Source organism: Dysidea avara, chromosome 13 (assembly GCF_963678975.1).
Source record: "Dysidea avara chromosome 13, odDysAvar1.4, whole genome shotgun sequence".
Lineage (NCBI taxonomy): Eukaryota > Metazoa > Porifera > Demospongiae > Dictyoceratida > Dysideidae > Dysidea > Dysidea avara.
The window spans coordinates 18,856,569-18,877,512 of NC_089284.1; the positions used below are offsets into that span (position 1 = coordinate 18,856,569).

A 20,944-nucleotide genomic window follows, 5' to 3' on the forward strand; every position below is an offset into this window, starting at 1 on the left:
CTGCCAGCATAGCAATAAGGCAGGAAATCACGCGTTGTCACTCGCGTTATCACGCCACGTCCTTAAGTATCTATATAAATTAAGAGAGTTCTTGTTGTGGTATACACTTCAGTAACGATGGAAGAAATCTTGTTTTCGTCCTACGGAGCGTTCGTCCCTGTCGCGGTATTAACTGGTCTTGTGGCAGTACCACTAGGGTTGATGTATCTGATTTACCCCAAATCGATATTACAACTCTATATGAAGTGAGTCTCGGTCTCGTATGTGTAGTGCGATAGGGTGTCTCTGTATGAATCAAGTAATTGTAGTTGCCACCATAGTATTATATCGTATATATATTTTCGTCTCTGTACTTGTGTTTAATGTAAATGTACATAGTTTGTCGTCATCAAGAGTTCAAAATAGAATTAAAAAAACTTTATGTACTCTTGGTATCATGTTGGCGTTTGATGTATATTGTGAGCCCTTGCAAGGGGGTGTCACGTAGGTAGCTACGCGCTGTGGGGAGATCTGGGACCGTGGTCAAAGTCTTGACAGGCCGAAATTTCCCTTTGACCTGTGACTAAGAGCCCTTTTCAACTTTTGACTGGTGACTTAGTGATGATATTTCAGTACTTGTGGGTTGGAAATTTTCACCCTTGACCATTGACTTGGCACGAATTTGACTTAGACCGTGGTTGCAGATCTACCTACAGTGAGTGCCTGTATGTCACCCCCTTGCCTCATTACCACAGCTATGATAATAGAATATTGATTAATGATTATGACTAGTTCCAATTATGTAATGGAACAAGGTGACACATCACCCTAGTTACTACCTCATTAGGTTCCAATCATTGATCTAATGACTACCACCACACAAATTTCCTGAATTGTATTATCAACTCATTGAATAACTGTAACAGAAGGAGGCTAACTCTGAATGCAAAGGGTTTATTTTGGGGAGTAGTGACAATCCCACCTCTTAACATAGCAAAACCCTACCAAGAGTGATAGACAGTATTGGGACCACTTGAATGAACCACTGGACCCAACACCATCTCAATACTACTTAGGATTGGGACCAATGGTCTGTTCACGTCTTAGCTGGCAGTGTTTGAACAAGTGTCCCTGATGTTGATTTAAAGACTGAGGTGTACAAGGTTTACTGTGTAAAGAAAGCATCACAGATTTTCAAAATTTCAGAGCTAAAATCTGTATAAGCATATGCTAGTCACTGGTGCCATCTTACTGTAGAATCTTTCTTTAAGAATTCCCAGAATTTTCAATAGACATTGTCTTCTGTTAATGGAAGCTTTTTTTGCTATTGTGCCTTAATTCAGGGGTCTCTCAATTATGTTGTAGAAAAGTTGCACTGATTGTTGATAAAGGTTTATCCCCTTGTAGATATTATCCATATTTGGTTGGAGGGTTTACAGCAAAGAGTGTTCAGGTGGGAGATCACACCATTAGTTACTTGGAGCGGCCAAGCAGTACAGGTTGTACTAGTGCTACTGTTGTAATGTTCCATGGCTTCACCAGCTCTAAGAATGCTAACGTTACCATGGCAAAATACTTCCCTCCAAACTGGCGTGTCATATTCCCAGACATGCCGGCACATGGAGACAGTAGCTACGTACCCAACTCAGACTATAGTGTTCATGGCATAGTAGACATGCTTCATGAGGTAATGATTGTATTATGAAGATGTGATTATCATGTTGGTCATTGACTAGTTCTTTATGGTACTCAACCTCAACAAGGTACATCTCACTGGTCAGTCAATGGGATCATTTGTTGCTGCACAATTTAGTAGGCAATATCCTGATCTAGTTATCTCTCTATCATTATTATGTCCACCAGGTAAGTAGTCGAATCACTATACTTGTCATTACATAGTGTCCACAGTTGAGATATCTGAGAAGAGCCCATTTTGGAGAATGTATTTTGAGACAGGCAAGAACTTGTTCATGCCAGAGACCATCACTGAACTGGACGAGATGTTCACCCATGCCTTCTACAGGCCACTTAGATTGACCAGTCAGATTAAATATGGTATATTAGATATCATGAAGCCTAAATACCCAGGATTTGCTGAAGGTAACAATGTTGTAACCAGGAAGTGATGTAATGTGACTTATTGTTCCTGTAGTGTTTGCTAACATGATGAAGTCTAGATTCTCTAGAGATGAATCTATCCAATGTATTAGTGAGATTACTGTTCCAGTGTTGTCTGTGTTTGGAGAGCATGACTCGGTAGGTAGTGTTGACTTATTGTGGCATTGTCTATGTCTTAGGGGTAACCCCTAACTTGTATGGTGTATACCATTATAGGTAGTACTTTTGGAAGAGATTTCAACTTATTTCTATCAAATAGCAGCAGTTAATGATATTGAAGTTAAAATATTAGAGAATTGTGGACATGCAATATCTGTGGAACGACCTCGCAAGACAGCCAAGGAGATTGTCAAGTTTATTAGTAAACACTCTGACTACTATTGCTGATAGTGAATTATCAATAATCGTTTTTAATAAGTATATTTATGTACTATAATTGTAATTATCTAATTTATCTCATGAATTATAAATACATGATGTGTGTCAAATCCAGTCAATACAAGTATTATACCATGGTAACAATTTTGTGTAAAAATATGTTATAATTGTAACTTCAGTGTGTGTGTGGGAGGAGGGGATTAGTGAAATATTGTGCAACACCCACAAGCATCAGCTTGCCACAAACTGGTAAAACCTAGCTGCTCACTTTGTGATTATCAACCAATAAGGATGGATTATCATTTCTATACAATGTTAATAGAAAGTATTGATTGTCAAATGCACATAATAAATACTGTCAAGTTACTGGGTATCTGATCATATTTTACTAGCATCAGCTGGTAGATGTTTATTGATGAAATCCTTCACATCAGTCATTTCCTATGATAAGATAATAACAATAATAGGACAAAGTCTGTTGTGAGAAACCAGCTAGTCTAATAATTGACCATTCATTGAGATGTTAATACATTCACTGCTGTCATGGTGATATTGAGTGAGCAGTTGTAAGTGGGTAAACTCAGGGATGACAGCATCAGCTACTCTTCAGCTGTGCCTGGTCTTATGATAAACACTGGTTTTACAGCTGGGTGGCTGGGGGAAAGAATCATTCTGAACATTGAATCTGGAATCTTTTGATTACCAGGCCGATGCCATGTCACTTGGTTCAATTATGGGATATACTACCTCTAATCAGTGTCTACCTTGGCACAGGATGAGTGCATCATTCCAGGGTAGGTGTTAAACATGTGAGATGTGTTGTTGAAGGTCTTGATGTAATCAGAGGAAAGCTTACCCCATTGGTAGGACACTGTAGTGTCACAATCACCTATAGCAACAACAATCACCATAGCAACAGAACAATCACCTCAACAGTAATCACTGCTACTATCAGAGATGGGATGAAAAGTATTGATGTACTGCCCCCTGACATTTTGTATGAAGTAGATCTTGGTATACTAAATAGAACATATTCAAGTGCATCTGTATGGTTTTTTAATGCTGTTAAGGTTTTTCTGTGAAGGTCCACCACCAGCAACAGTGGGACCACCACCACCTGTAACAGTGGGACCACCATCACCTGTAACAGTGGGACCACCACCACCTGTAACAGTGGGACCACCACCACCACCTGTAATAGTGAGACCACCACCACCTGTAACAGTGAGACCAACACCACCTGTAACAGTGGGACCACCACCACCTGTAACAGTGAGATCACCACCACCTTTAACAATGGGACCACCACCACCACCCATAACAGTGGGATCACCACCTGTAATTAATGGGCAACTGTAACAGAGGTAGATAGTTACAACGTTCTTACAGGATGCAGTAACCAAAAATCACAAGGGATTAAGGTCAACAAGTACTCTAATAAAACATACAACAGTCTGGTTCCACTCACCCCTCTGAACGGTCTAGTGAAATACAAATCCCATATCAAGACACATGATAGTGTGGCATGCGGCCAGGTACAGCCAGTGTGGCTGTACAACAAACAAGTGTATTTTACAGGAGATTGTTTTTTTTTTAGAATGGTATTTCAGTGTTTCACAAGGAATCAGATTAAAAAGTCACTGAGTCCCACAATTCTGGAATTATTCTCACAAAGTTAGTGACCTATTATTTTCAAAATTATACCAGCACAATAGGTGCATGCCTACCCTCGTTACATCACTGCACATGAACAATGCATACTGATTAGATAAACCTAGATTTTGAGCATGTGCTATATTGTGCCTGAGGGCGTGGAGTATATTAGAAAACAAGGTAAGGTAATGAGATTTATTACCCACCAAAACAGCCTAAATAGAGTTATGCTACGAAAATCAATTAGGTATAACAAATGTGTGACTGAGATACTCTTATAGAGCAGTCACCCTATTAGAACATTCAGCTATATAATAGTTATACGGGCACAATGTGGAGTCTATGAAATTTATAAACCCGAAGGCCCGGGCTGCAGCGCACGAGCGAAGCGAGGGCGCTACTAAGGGCCTGAGGGTTTATAAATTTCATAGACTCCACATTGTGCACGTATAACTGCTTTAGACTCTATTTCACATTACACTCAGAGATTACTTACCTTGTTCATGGCTGTTTCTGCCTCGGCAAAAACGGCTGGATTTCTTTTGATATTACTAGCGCCATGGAAACTACGCATCCTCATGTGACAAAATAATCGCGCTCGTTTAATCACTATACATGAACAGTGCATAGCGATTGGACAAACCTAGATTTTGAACATATGTTATATTGTGCCTGAAGGTGTGGAGTATATTAGAAAACAAGGTGGAGTATGAGATTTATTACCCACCCAAAACAGCCTGAATAGAGTCTAAGTAATAAGTCATTTTATTAGAATGTTCAGCTACAATCAAGTCACCCTGTAGAGAGATTAGCTAGAAAAAAGTCATGTATAGAAAGATCAGCTAGAAACAGTCACCATGTAGAGAGATCAGCTACGATCAAGTTACCCTAGAGAACTCAGCCAACAAAAAATCATCCTGTAAAGTTCAGCTACATGTATGTTACAAGTAGTGTTGTTTTAGTACCAGTAGGAAAAACATTAGTTTAGTTTTAGTAAAATTCAGATTAAAGCTTTTAGTTACAGTTTAGTATAGTACACTAAAAGTAATTTATGCTTACTAAAATAGGTTTTAGTTTTAGTAAACTAAAACAGCACTAGTTACAAGTCACCCTGTAGAGAGATCAGCTACAATCAAGTCACCCTGTAGAGAGTTCAGCACCAAACAATTCATCCTGTAGAGATATAACCTAGAAACAAGTCACCCTGTAGAGATATAACCTAGAAACAATTCATCCTGTAGAGATATAACCTAGAAACAAGTCACCCTGTAGAGATATAACCTAGAAACAATTCATCCTGTAGAGATATAACCTAGAAACAAGTCACCCTGTAGAGATATAACCTAGAAACTAGTCACCATGTAGAGATATAACCTAGAAACAAGTCACCCTGTAGAGATATAACCTAGAAACAAGTCACCATGTAGAGATATCACCTAGAAACAAGTCACCCTGTAGAGAGATCAAGTCACCCTATAGAGAGTTCAACTGCAATTAAGTCATCCTGTAGAAAGCTTAGTTACACTTAAGTCACCCTGTAAAGAAGAGAGTTCACCTACAGAAAAGTCAGCCTGTACAGTTCAGCTGTGTTAGAAGTCACCCCGTAGAGAGATCAGCTACAATCCAGTCATCCTATAAAGAGTTCTGTAACAAATTGTGGATAGTTCAGGCCACCCTGTAGAGAGTTCAACTGCAATTAAGTCATCCTGTAGAAAGCTTAGTTACACTTAAGTCGCCCTGTAGAGAAGAGAGTTCACCTACAGAAAAGTCAGCCTATACAGTTCAGCTGTGTTAGAAGTCACCCCGTAGAGAGATCAGCTACAATCCAGTCATCCTGTAAAGAGTTTTGTAACAAATTGTGGATAGTTCAGGCCACCCTGTAGAGAGTTCAACTGCAAACAAGTTACCCTGTAGAGAGTTCAGCTGCGAACAAATCACTGGAGAGTTCAGCTACAAACAAGTCACCTTTCACAGACGGGCTGTTTTGCTATACACAGTACCTCTCAAACACTGGCATGTGGCTGGCTTGTTTTCCTTTATACAGAAATAGCAGAATGGTGGTGATTATAAGTTTGTAATGTAATTATATTTAGCCATGACTGTGCTATTAGGGTGACTGCTCTATTAGATCATTTTACACATGTCAAGTGTTAGCCACAAATGTGACGTAAGACAAAGAACCAGAAGTACTGTTATTACACACTTAGCAATGGGAAAGGTAGATAAAAAGTGAAAGTCTAACGTGCTGGTGGCAATACCAAACTCTCCTTTTCAACTCCGTAGTGTTCCAAGATTACTTGAATGTTCTACTGGACAACAATAGCAGAGTTGTCCTGTAGTTGCTTGGTAGTTGCCTGTAGCAGCTCGGCCTGTGTGCTTCACACTATCGAAGCTCATGCTTCATTATGCTTCACTGAAGTAAGATTAGTTCGATTTATTTACAAAGCTGGGTTAGCAGTACCATGAAATAAACAATGGTGTCTATATTACACTTTCCTGAGTTGTTTTTCTGCCTGGTATGGATAATGTCTTGCCAGTGGTGCCACCGCAATTGCTTTCCTCTTGTTTCTCTACCTCCATCTGCTGTATTGGACCCTTCAGTGTATTCAAAACATCTAAGAAATGAACTCGAGACGTGTTTCTACCACTGGACTGTTGATTTACAGTCCCTTTGATATGCGTTCTTGAGCGTACTTCACCACAAGACCAGCGTAAATTCACTTACTGGCTTGTAACTTGTTGCAGTACAAGTTCTTACCATGTTCTAAGTTGTTATGTTAGATACGACGTGAAACTAAATTGAATCTAGCTGTACATGATCGCTTCTGTCGTTTCAATGGTACTTCACGTGCACTAAAGTTTCTTTCTCTGATGCGTTATGACGTAATATAATTGACAAACCACAATACACTAAAATGTGTTATATCTACTAAACAAAACAAAATCTGACTAAATCACATGCACCAACCTATCCCCCTAGTAGCAAGGATTGATAACAGCCAAAGTGTATTTTACCATTTCAGTGGACCTTTAAGCTGTGACAATCCACACACTGAGTGTCAACTCAGTCAAAAAAGTGGTTTGTCCTGTAACCATGGCAAACAATTGATTTCTAATGGATATAGATTGTGCACTTGTTGGTTTTTGCACTACAACTCAGTGGCAGTTAGCACTTGAGCTATGATGACTAATCTATCCACAATACCAATTTCACATAAGCAGTTTATCTTGTAGGAGTGACAACAAATCAGTTTTTTTTAAAACATGAATATAATCTATATAAATCTGAAAAGCTGTTCGTCTGTCTGACCATCTGCATTCCATTTGAGTTCACGCACCTTTCTCGCTAACTGCTGAACGCATTGAGTGGTTTTTGTGCCAAACAAGGCGCTCATCATTTTAGAGTAAAATCATTTTTAAATGAAGCTTCTATCTGCTGTTGTTTGTTGTTTACAGTGCATTGAATGCAAGTGTGTAGAGCAAAACTTCACCTAAATTCTTTCTGCAAACTGCATGAAAACCGCAAGTAAATACCTGTACCATTCAACCTATGCATGCTTTTAATATTCAACCTATTAACTGTATACACTCTGTGTGTGTGTGTGTGTGTGTGTGTGTGTGTGTGTGTGTGTGTGTGTGTGTGTGTGTGTGTGTGTGTGTGTGTGTGTGTGTGTGTGTGTGTGTGTGTGTGTGTGTGTGTGTGTGTGTGTGTGTGTGTGTGTGTGTGTGTGTGTGTGTGTGTGTGTACCACTCTGTGTGGGCAGTTCAAAGGCCTCTCCAGTGCCATAATTTGTATATGGCACTCTTGCTGACCGCAGCGAGTGACTGGTTGTGGTTTTGCAGACCACAATGAGTGCATTATACGTTAAAATGCACTGACCGCAGTGTAATATACAGCCAAAATATTGCACTGGCTGCGGTTTTGTGCAGCAGCGTACAAGTGCCGGCAGCCGAGATCACTACGACACCTCACCTAATAGGTGGAAAGACACCTCACAGATCGCTCGAATTCTTTTATAGCCTGACATGTAAAGGTCCATAACGTCACCAATACGTATAACGTTTACCAAGCAGCCAATGGTGATTGAAAAAGCCAACGCGGTGGCCACAACTCTAGTTTACATATATATATATATATAATAAACGTACTTATACACCTTACTAGTCTGGTGCCATCTGAGCCCAGATTAAACCGTAGTCTACTTCAGCAATAACTCAATAATAAAACAATTATATTCTAAATAATACTCACCTTTACATTCAATTGTGGTGACCAGTTTTTGTCATGCTACCAGACTCGAGTTTAGCCAGTGTGAATAGTAAGAATTAGACTGATATCGTTTAGTAGTTAGGTTTTGTTTACTTAAACCATCTATTAGCTGTTTTTGTTTGTTTGTTTGTTCGAGAGAATCACTATGGCGATTAGTCTGGCGCTTAGTCTAAATGGCAATTGAGTGATCACGCTGGCATGCTGAGCACTACATGATGAGAGTCCAACAGCGAATGCAGGTTAGTGATATAGTCCATAACGTACTAGCTTTCAATATCTCAGGTGGCTGCAGTACTGTAGAGAGAATGTCATCGCAGCGTTCGGCTTGGTTACCCACAATCGATGTTAGAAACCTGGCCTTTAAGTGTTACAGCTGTCTTGTGAGACTCTCCCCACCTATTAGGTGAGTGGTACATAACAGTTATACGTGCACTCGTGCTCTGCCTGTATAAATGCACTTGCCTTCGGGCCTCATGGCCCTCAGGCTCGTACATTTATATCAGGTAGTGCACTTGTGCCCATTAATATATGACATGTAGTATAGCGGTTAGGGTGAGCACTTTACAGGTATGAGGTAGAGGGTTTGACTCTTCCATTGCATAGTTTCCTTTTCTTTTTTTTCTCTCGTTTTAGAAGCCTTTTGATGGTAACTTTTTTTTGTCAATGTACTATTCTCTAATATTCTGGTGGACCTTTTTGGTGTTTCCTTTCTACTGTTAGCTATGTGAACCAACTGTTAGCACTAGCTGCGTACCTCAAGTAGCATAAGTCAGTTGTAAGGTAGCAAAGGGAGCAGGGGTGTGGTATTGTATTAGTACATTAAAAAAGTTAACACTGAAATGCTGATACCAACTTTATACTTACAGAAATAGTGTTATTAAAGGACGATAAAATGCACAGGTGTCTTTATAATCTTACTTGAATGTGTAACATACTCGAACAGCCTGCATACTGCACTGTATGGCAGATACCAATGCTATGGTTATTTCTTTTTGATACCATCAAGTTATGTATAACTTAGTAAGCACCATGAGCTTACACCTGTGTGTAGGTACACATTGTTACAGTTGTTTTAACTTAGCTTAGTGGCTAGAGTACCTGAATGCTCACATCATTTCAGTATATTACTTGCAGGCTCATATATTTTAAAAGAGATGCATGCTGTGGGTCATGAATGTGCTGATGTTATGTGGTCTTGCATGTAGGGCAGGTACCAGTGCTATAATAACTCCACAACTGTGTATCATTCAAACCAAACTTGGTACTGTGATTTGCTTGTGACATGTGCCGATTTGCCATTTTATATCACAAATCAAAAAAAGGCAGGCTTGTATCTCAGGAATGATGAGGGTAATTGGGCCTCAAGGGAGATTTCTACACCAAAAAATTGTATTGTTTCTCAAAGATAGCATGGAGCTATGGTACTGCTCAAATGCAATGTCGCACTCGGTTGAGCAAGTCGATTGCGAGTGAGCAAAAATTTGCTAATTAAAGGGGCGTGGTACTTGTTTCGCTTGCGAGTATTCACCATGCGAAATAGGGAATAAATAGTTGCAAGCAAAATGAGTGCTACGCCCTTTTAATTAGCAAATTTTCAATTGCTCACAATCGACTCGCTCGAGCAAGTGCGATGTTGCATTTGAGTGGTACCATACGTATTAGTGAAAATTATGTTCTTAGCTTGCTGTCTTGGCAAGGCACTCATTATTTGTGTACTATATTATAATCTGTAAGAAGAGTTAGACAGTGTAAAGGGTCAACTTCATGATTGAACCATTATAGGGTAAGTATGTATTCAGTACATGGAAACAGCGTATTGAAACATAGAAACCCAATTGGTAAATAGAAGACAACAGTTTATATATAAGCTGCAACTAAGTTACTCTAATAGAACGTTGAATTGTTCATTTAACATAACTATTAAAATTGTTCTTAGAAACAAAACTAGTTTAAACATTTTCTCAAAAGATATCAAACTAGAGTTTTAGAATGTACCATTCATTAAGTATATACCAACTGAAGATAAAGAATAACTTATGTATCATGGAGTCTTCTCTTCCTGGTGGAATAAACACTGTTACTTCTTGCCTCCACCAGTGTGCCCCCTAACAGTGTCCCCTAACGGTGTCCCCTAACAGTGTCCCATAACGGTGTCACCTAACAGTGTCCAGTGTTTCCTATGTTCATTGGTACCCACTGGTTGTTCGTGGTTAATGAGAAGGGTAGTGCCCATATAAGGAGGTGTCCATTATTAAAAGTGTCCACTAGTATAATAGCTACTATAGTGCACACAACCAACAATATATTATGAGGACTGTTGACCTACATATTCAATACAGAAGCACAAGGGTGGATATAAGGCCACCAATTGTAGATTCCTTGTTTCCTGTCACCCGCCCGCACGGTAATTTTAGAGCCGCGTGCAAATTTATTATTGCATTTGATAGTCACATGACCTGAATATTAATACTGGCAGGGAGTTCAGTTGTGTGGTCATGTCATTGGGATGAAGACTAGTGTCATGGTGTATTATTGGATAGGTGGACTTTGATGTGAGTTTCTGATGTTAATTAGTGCATGGCATCCAGCCGGCCTAATACTAGCAGTGAATCTCTTCAAGTAGTCATTGATAAACTTGAGATGCTCATATTAATCAACATGGGTCCCATTCCCAATCTGTTATTAACGTGTGAAACATTCGGAAAATTTGTGCTGTACAGAGTCAGGCTAGTAGTACAGTATAGCTAGCACGTGTCACTACAAACGTGGCAAACCAGCTCTATATGTAAATCACAACTAACCTTGAATCTAGCTCTCCTGATTCTGAGAGAGAGAAAAAAAAAATAGTTCGGAGTTAATGGGCTCCCTTTAATATCCTTGATATTAAATAATAGATTTTAATAATATAGCTGCCTGCCTGCATGGTTTTTTTGTCTGACTAGGATGGGAAACAAGCAATTTACAATTATTGGCCTAACATATAACTTAATCAGTATTGGGATTCATCCCTATAGCAACAGTGACATACAATAACTACTTACCATGACACTGCAGGACTGGAATTGTAGAGTTCTCCTGGAATAAGATATGATGTGATGTTGTATGCAAATCTATTTGGACACCATAAATACACACACACACGCGCGCGCGCGCATGCACTCACGCAATAATCTGGAACCTTTAGCCAATGCTCTAGCCACTTGGCTATGCTGCCTCATGCACATGCACACACGCATACACACAACACAGATAGACACACACGCACAACGACAACCACTGAGTTGCAAATACCCTGTACAAAACGGAATACAGAAATAAACGATTACAGTAAAAGAAAATGACAAGAGCAGACTGAAATGTGTTGACAGCTGTAAAATGTGAAGTGGAACGGTGTTCCACAGAAGGGAGTGTTGGCAACGAAAGAATGATGATAGAAATTGATAGTCAGTGGATTTGATATGTAGTAGAGATGCAACAATAAATTGACACATCGTATCTTTAAAGGCGGTGATATCGACAAATTGTATATCACTCATTTCCCTTTAAAAAAACAACGTACGCCGATGTTTAGACATTGTGCAATATATTGCTGTATTGTGATACAGCAGAGGCAATGTATTGATATGTCTACACACCGTATCATTGTAACTCTAGGTGATAGCAGAAGAAAATTGACAAAAATGGAATGCAGATACACATCCACCCACCACACATGGATGTACGCATTCAAAACATACATGCATGCATGTACACACATGCGTGCACATGCGTGCACATGCATGCACACACGCGAATACACACACATGAATGGACGTATGCATGCGCACATACAACACGCGTGCATAGACACGCACACACACATGAATGGACGTGCGCATGCGCACACAACACACGAATGGACGTGCGCATGCGCACACAACACACGTGCACACATACACACGAACGCAGTCACAACACACATGAACGCAGTCAATGCACACACAACACACACATGAATGGACACACGTGCAAGCACACACACACACACACACACACACACACACACACACACACACACACACACACACACACACACACACACACACACACACACACACACACACACACACACACACACACACACACACACCTTTGGCAATTGTTTATAAAGACACATCCAACAGCTGAGACCTACTAGACCAGCTAATGGTTTTGAGTAGGTGTAGCCAGAGTATAGGGCTAGTGCTCCTCCTTGGGAGAATCCACCTGGAAAACATGAAACTATGTGAAGGCTAAGTGTGGTTTATTGGAAGGAGGGAACACTGAAGACACTTGAAGGCGAGAAGGAGGGTTGATCTTAAACATCGTATGATCAACCCCCCAACACCTTAGTATCAACACCAAGTATTCTAATCTGAGAATTGGTAGTGTATCCATGTGTGTCCCAGAACCTTCACAAACTTTGTTTCAACTGTCACTATATGCACAGCCAAATATATTTGAGGTATCTACACAACCATATTAGGAAATATATTTGAGGTATCTACACAACCATATTAGGAAATATATTTGAGGTATCTACACAACTATATTAGGAAAGTTTTCTAATGTTTGTACAAAAATGTGACACCTTGATATGGTCTCCTAGCAACAAGAAGAATTAGAGATAAAATATAAAACGTGAAGGAAAATAGATATATGGTAGAACCTAATGTGGTATAACATAGATGCTGTGCATTTATCCTCTAGCATTTCAACTGCAGTCAGGCAGGCAGACTGACTGGAAATGGTGTTGACAAGGTATTATGGTGGCATGGCTTTGGGGGATTTACCTATTTGGGGGAATTTACCACCACATTCACTGATACTACACACAAACAAACCTATCATAATTCTGTCAGATGCAATTCCTTGCTGCATTTCATCATCAATGACAGAGTGAACTAGAAGCAGTAATGAGATATTATAGCCACCATAGTATCAGTATTTATCACCTCCTTTAGCAGCCTCCTTTATTCCATTCTCATCTTCCATCACTCCAGATGTCAATGAGTATAGGTCAAACCTGATGGTGCTCAATAATTAAAGTGACAGTTGGTTTACCAGCTCACCATGATGGCATACGGTAACCATGATTAAGAGTGACTGGCATTATTGATCTACAGGGATAGATTGATTATAGTAGTGATGGACTACTGTATTAGCAGACAACACATGGGACATACCACAAGATAGTGAGATGAGACGTACCGTAAGATATGGGAAAGCATGACAAACAAAAAAGTTGATGAATTTGACGACTCTTAATTCATCAAGTCCCTAAAAGTAGTGTTTAGATTAATGATTTGCTGATGAAGTGATTGTTAACCTTTCCTTTCATCAAAATTTCCTGTTGTATGGTATCATGAACCACGGTAGTGGGTTCATAATAGGGATCACCCATGTTTTTTGCAAAAATCCTAATAGAATGCACGCCTAAAAACTACCTTGAAAAGCATCCTTCAACTCAAAACAACCCTCTGGTGGTTCTTTGCAATGAGTATTGGTCCACTAGTAAGTATCAAGTGAAAAGGAAACAGTATGTGTATTTCAGACAAAACTGAAATATGCCCGTTTGTTCATATTATTATTATTATTATTCATAATATTATTACTAGGACCGCGTCACATACAACCAAGTACATACACCAACGTGACAGCCCCCCGGTGAGGCTATTAGGTGGTGAATGCATTATCTCCAAATCAACTCAATATGTCACAGTAGTGACAGATATAACACAATAGTGGCATCGTAACTAAAGGCCACCAGTAGCTAAGTGCCAGTACATCATTGGTGTGGTAATGGCACAGTGATGTGTACAAAGTATATGTATACAAAACATACAGGAGAGAACTATACATTATTGCAGTGTTGTATGCAGCAATACATTATAGGCAACATCACCAGATGAAAATTATTAGCCAATATACAGCACAGTATATCAACATCAACTAGAGCTAAGTAAGGTTCATCAGTGATGTAGCAATGGCACAGTGATGGGTGACACACTATAGTTATGCATACACAACTTTCAGGAGATAGCTACACAATGCTGTAGGAGTATACAAGCCAGATGAACCAGATAAAGGAAGACAGCCAAGCCACTAGAGCCTAGTAGCTACGTCAGGTGAAGGCAAAAAAGATCAAGCACGTATTGAATTGCCTGACACCAACACAAAGAAAGTTCGCCATGCCAGCTGCACAAGACAAAATTGTTTACTTGTATTTTATATGTAACTGTAAGCTTATTGTAAAGAGCGTGGCATATGTCAGTTTAATGTTTTCTTGTATTGTTTATTTATGTGAATGAATCCACTGGCAGCTGGCATGGAGACTTGAGAGGTTACAAACATAAAAACTTACTTGTAATCTTCTTGTTTACACAAGTGGCTTCTGGCTCTCGGCTTCTTCGCGCAATATGTAAGTAATTAAACAAGGGTGTGGTACTGGGCATTATATAGAATTACACGTATGGTCAAGTCATCAGCACAAACAGGAGCGACGATTATACGGTTGTGCCTTCATTCACAGGCGAATCTATCCCCGGTTAGTTCATGTCTCTAGGTCTCGTAGTTTTCTCAAACATTAATTATTTATTTATTTATGACGTAATTTTAACCGCATTTCGTATTATTCTTAGTACTTGGTTGTATAATTATTATTCATAATATTATTATTATTATTCTTTCACAGGCATAGCGAAGTTTACAAGGAGAATCCTGGGATAAAAAGTAGCAAGGCTTGCTGAATGGATCATAGTGCATGTCCATGACCTATTTTTCGAATGGGAACAGCCCAAACCGGGCCATTTCTTCTTGCCAAAATGCCATTACGCTCGAGAAGCCATACAAGATCACGCTCAGAGTTAAGTTTTTTGGTGTGCGCTACTTGTGGCTAATAGAAACCGTATTTATTAAACTCAGTATAGGCCAGGAAGCTTAATCTGGGCTGATGACTTTGTTGCAAGGTGGTTTTTTCGCTCCGTGATTATTGTACGTGGGCGGGTTATCCAGATTAAATACTCTAATAGAGCAGTCATGTAAATACTCTAATAATGCAGTCAAGCGTATAACAACAATCCTTGCATTGAATTTGACAGCTATTAAAGGCACCAGTAATGTAAACTGTAGCTCATATTAGGAGACTCTCAGTCTGTATGCACATTGCAATTTTGATCAGTTTCATGTGTGTACTGAAATGTTGACAGTGTTACTATGCAGAATGAATTACACTATTCACAACAGTCTTTATTATCAATAAAAGAAATCTCATAATCCATTACTGGATTAATTAAAAAGTACACAAACTAGATGAATTAAAAATTGGAAATTTTAAAATGGGAATAGGGATCGCTGAAAAAAGCCACAAAACAAGAAGGGATCGCTGGGGTGGTAATGTAAACCACAAATCCCTATTTTGACTCTCTGTCGGTGGTAATGTAAACCACAAATCCCTACTCACTTCAAAATGACAGAGCATGTAACTAAAGATTTATGACAGAGTCAAAATAGGGATTTGTGGTTTACATTACCACCCCAGCGATCCCTTCTTGTTTTGTGGCTTTTTTCAGCGATCCCTATTCCCATTTTAAAATTTCCAATTTCTAATTCATCTAGTATTAACATATATAGTCACTGGATATCAGGATTCTTGACCTGATCCAGGAGGGGGTATAGCTGTAGTATAAGGTGGGGAGCCTGGGGGTGTTCCCAAAAGCTATAGGATAAATTTTACGGCTTTAAAATTTGCTAAAATCATAGAGGAATTATACTGTAACATTTCCCAAAAGATCTTTTAAAACATATTCTTATGGGGGTAGCTAGGATGCTAAGACCTTTTTTGTGCACTTTTGGATAAAAGTATGAAACTTGCCACATAGTTTGTATGTATCGTAAAGGTTATTTTTTGATAGGGAGCCACCTCAGATTTGACCTTTGGTGACCTTTACACCCAATTTAATGCTTTAAAATGGTCAGTTCTTCATCTGTCTCACCTATAAATGGTTCAAAATTCACAAACTTGGTGTCACATTAATGCTCTTGCTCTGAAGAGTACACTAACATTTAAAGGAAGTCCATAGCTTTTACTATCACAAAGTTATAGCCATTTATAAGAGTGAAAAGTACCGTACGGAGGGAAATTTTGGAGGAAAAATTTGGCGAATCAAGCAAAATATCATTATTGGCAAAATAAAATTTGGTGAATTATTAGTGCACGCCCTATTTAATTAATTAAATTACTAATTGCTGTGTCTGAAGCAAGAACTGGGAGTGCCACACCTCTTTGGAGCCTGAAGTCAGCTATCAACTAACAGTAGATCTACACCCTCTGGAATAGTGAATATCGTACATGGTAGGACTTGCTAATTGTCACGCCCGTTTCGAGATGAGGTTTGAGGGTTCTAGCTACGTGTACAGTAGCTAGCTACCTAGTGAGGTATAGTACAGGTACTGAGCCTTGCTCTAGCGTGATACCTGGCCCAGTAGCCCTTGGTCGAGTAGAAAATTGATTAGTCCAAGGCTTGGTTTGGTATTTTCTTCACCAGCAAAAATATTTGGATGGGGAAAATTTGGCGAATTCATGGTCATTCACCAAATTTTAATGGCACCAAAGTTTCCCTCCATATGGTAGCCCTATTTTCTCCCGCCCACGCACATCATGCAGTATGGTACTTCTACATAGTACAGATTTGTATTTTCAACATAATTATTAGATGCTGAGATAGTAATGTGATATAATTTACAATTGTAAGGTGGAACCTGTAGTGACCACCTGTGTAAAGAGACCACATTTCTATAAAAGTTAACTTCAAGACATAGAATACATGTACATTGTACAGTAAAACACACTGCATACTTAAGATAGAGCACTTGGCTAAAATGGTGCTAATGTCTATGGAATATAAAATAGACTTTATATGTTTAGTTGTCACCCTGTAACAATGCCCCGTTCCTTAAGCTGTATATATAGTAGGGCCCAAACGAACTTGGATTGTCAGAGTTTGAATATTCATCAACTAAAGTTCACGAATCTTTCGAACTTTTAAATGGAGCTGGTTCCTGTTTACAAATCACAGCATATTAAATGTTAAATGCATGTCTCAAAAGTTTGCAACACACACATGCAGTTGTACTGACTCAACAGTTTTACTGAGAAAACTTGAATACCACAAGTAAAAATACCTGTGGTTACTAGGTTTTAAATACATTTTACTACTGCTATAGAGTTGAGACAAGTGACTGCCACCACATAGAAACCTTAAAACCTCATAGAGGCATGGCCTTGTGACCACCACTAAACCATCAACACATAACTTAGCCAAATACCATATGTCTACATCATTATGGAACACTGTATCACTATCTAATTAGTAGCTATAGTTCAAACTGTTCAACCTGCATTCGAACGAACATTCAAATTCACCTAAGTTCATTTGGGCCCTAATATATATATACCAAACATATAGAACTTTGCGTGGGCGAGATCAAAGGAAAAAGTGTACTTTAAATTCTCATAAAGTACAACTTTGCATGGGCGAGATCAAAGGAAAAGTGTACTTTAAATTTCATAAAGTACACTCTCAGCCGGCCAACTGCTTCATCGACCGCAAAGAGTACCTTATTCGTTCGCACAGCACTTTGATCTTGCCCACGCAAAGTTGTACTTTATGAATTTAAAGTACACGTTTTCCTTTAATCTCACCCACGCAAAGTTCTAATGTTTGGTATATTATATATTAGGGCCCAAACAAACTTACGTGAATTTGAAAGTTCGTTCGAATGCAGGTTGAACAGTTCAAACTATAGCTACTAATTAGATAGTGATACAGTGTTCCATAATGATGTGGGGGAAGCTAGACATATGGTATTTGGCTAAGTTATGTGTTCGCAAAGAATGCTTTATCGAATAAAGCATTCTTTGCCTTTGCAAACGAATAAAGGTGCAATAAAGCACAGCTGCCCATGTGCCTTAGTGTAGGGGCTCGCGCCAGTACAACCAATCACCCAAGCCGGTGAAGGCCGATAGCCCCACCGCGCTGAGCAATCAATCACCCCAGCCAATACGAGTTCCACCACTGGATTGCCCTTATAGACATACCTAAATACTTCGATGATGGGTGGGAGAAGGTAACGTTGCTGTTACGTTTGTTAATGTAAACGGACAAGCCCTGGAGATATCACGGAAATACCTCACCATGTGACTCACAATAGAATCTATTGTGCGTTGCGAGCAAAACCTGCCAAAAGACGCGATGAACGTCCACTATGCCAAACCATGGTGAAATATGCGTGAGTTACTGTGTTAAACTAGTTTGTGTGCGTTCAGGCTGCTAATAGTTCGTGCAACGCTTGTTAATTACGAGTCCTAGTGTATGGTGAAGCTACACAACTAGAAAGTTCCATAAATCATTTAAAGCATAGCCACGAGTGCTATATGAAAAATAAAGTACTCGGCCGCGCGCTTCGTACTTTATTTTTGTACGAAGCGCGCGGCCTTGTACTACCAATCACGACACACCAATATAAGTATATGTTAAAGCATAGCCGCGAGTGCTATATGAAAAATAAAGTACTCGGCCGCGCGCTTCGTACTTTATTTTTCATATAGCACTCGCGGCTATGCTTTAACATATACTTATATTGGTGTGTCGTGATTGGTAGTACAAGCAGTGCTTACTAACCTGGTGCAATAAGATAGTAAAGAAATTGGTAGTTTATTTACAATAGCAGTATAAACACCACTAACCAAACAGCATTATAATATCTGCACATATCGATCACCCCTATTGACATTACACAGTAAACTATACAAATAAGAATACAGAAAACTACTAAGTTACTACATTCCAGACAATTTATTTTAAAATGTACAACATAAATAGTCACACTACTGACTACTTTAATTTTGGACAAATGTTTTGATTTTAAAACCCGCACCATGACAAGTACCTATATATGGTATGTATGATAGTGTTGCACCGATATGGGATTTAGCCGATATTCCGATAACCGATATACTGGACAAGGAAAGAGCCGATAATTTTAGCCGATCCGATATAAAATATATATTTGACAAGTTTCTTAATCAGTGTAGCAATACATAGTAGTTGAAAATACAAAAAATAAATGGATGTAATTTATGGTACTCAAAACTGCTTAGTGGTGTACAGCTATAGCTACTGTAGTAAAAATACATCAGAACTAGATACGCGCAATAAAGTAAATAAACCAGTAGTCACACAAGACCAACTGTATACAGTTACAGTGGTAATCACTAAACTACTTACTAGTATTTGTACTGAGAGCCAACTAGGCAAAAATTGTTTTGAATGAAAAGCAGGTCTTCAGTCAAAGTAGGTAAAATTCTGTTCCTCTTATCATCATGTAGGTTACCTGCTGCAGAGAACAGCCGTTCTGAAGGAACTGATGTTGCTGGGGGACATAAGTAGTGTTGTGCCAGAGTTGCCAGCATAGGAAACCTTTTCTTATTTTGACCCCACCACGTGTAAGGATTGCCAGTCTTGTAATCCAACAGTGGTTCACTTAAGAACTTCTCCACTTCTGATGTGGTAGCAGGAGTATCACCAGTAGAGTCAGTAATTATTTCAGAGATGACATCAAGTAAAACTGCACTTTTGAGCGGACACGTTCTCTTTGGTTGGCTGGGACTAGGTTCTTCAGCTGCAGTCTCACTAGCCATATCAACAGAATTGCTCATTTCCTCAACCAGCATCTCTTTGACTGTGGCCTTGATGATATTCCCCGAAAAAAATTTATCTTTGAACCTGGGGTCCAACAAAGTAGCCAAGGCCAATTCTTTCTTTTCTTCTATCCCTGCAAAGCGAGACTTTAAAGATTTCAGCAGCTCACCTTTCATTGTTTGAACACCGCTATCATTGTTGTTTTTCTCAAGTGTTATGGTTAGTATCCTTATGTATGGAATGACAATTGATATTGAAGCCATATCTGCTGATATAGAACGTGTAATTTCCTCTACAGGACTTAAAATATCGACACATTTCTTCATTAATTCCAATTGATGTGGTGTAAGCTGCTGGATATTGCCAGTTTCTGCACAGTAGGCTGCCAGTGCCAATTTTTGCTCCAGAACAGATTGAAACATAAATAAGGTAGAATTCCATCTAGTTACGACATCTGATTTAAGCTTGTGTTGTGGTACATTTAAACTATCTTGTATTCTTTTCAGGTTGTAGCAGGCAACTGAAGAACGATGAAAATGTCCCACTATGCTACGATATATTGCTATTATATCATTTATGGCTCTTTGTACAAATAGTCCATCTTTTATTACTAATTGCAGAGAATGTGCAAAGCAACCAAAGTGCATAAAACAGGCATCTCTCATGGCTTTTACCATATTGCTTGCATTGTCACTCACAACAACATGCACTTTATCCCGAGATATCTCCCAGTTTTGAAGCATACTCTCCATTTGTGCTGCAATGTACTCACCAGTGTGAGCTTCTTGTATTGGCTGTGCATGTAGGACAGCAGACACCTTTACAA

General features: G+C 39.1%; 2 protein-coding genes across 2 annotated transcripts in view; one reads left to right on the top strand and one right to left on the bottom strand.

Annotated features, from left to right (window-relative positions):
• On the top strand, positions 1 to 2,648 carry LOC136242070 (monoacylglycerol lipase ABHD6-like). The gene is made up of 6 exons (XM_066033450.1): positions 1 to 245; positions 1,387 to 1,666; positions 1,716 to 1,842; positions 1,888 to 2,079; positions 2,132 to 2,235; positions 2,314 to 2,648. The coding sequence occupies exons 1-6, from the start codon at positions 118 to 120 to the stop codon at positions 2,482 to 2,484; spliced, it is 1,002 nt and encodes a 333-aa protein (XP_065889522.1). The 5' UTR covers positions 1 to 117; the 3' UTR covers positions 2,485 to 2,648.
• The window catches only part of LOC136242073 (acyl-protein thioesterase 1-like), a 27,561-nt gene continuing 9,087 nt past the window's right edge, over positions 2,471 to 20,944 (bottom strand). Inside the window, exons 4-10 of the mRNA XM_066033454.1 lie at positions 13,489 to 13,536; positions 13,372 to 13,442; positions 13,261 to 13,320; positions 12,528 to 12,643; positions 11,440 to 11,473; positions 3,240 to 3,364; positions 2,471 to 2,916 (exon numbers count right to left, since the gene is read on the bottom strand). Of these exons, the coding sequence (XP_065889526.1) occupies positions 2,854 to 2,916; positions 3,240 to 3,364; positions 11,440 to 11,473; positions 12,528 to 12,643; positions 13,261 to 13,320; positions 13,372 to 13,442; positions 13,489 to 13,536 (517 nt within the window). The 3' untranslated portion in view covers positions 2,471 to 2,853. The remainder of the gene's footprint in view (positions 2,917 to 3,239; positions 3,365 to 11,439; positions 11,474 to 12,527; positions 12,644 to 13,260; positions 13,321 to 13,371; positions 13,443 to 13,488; positions 13,537 to 20,944) is intronic.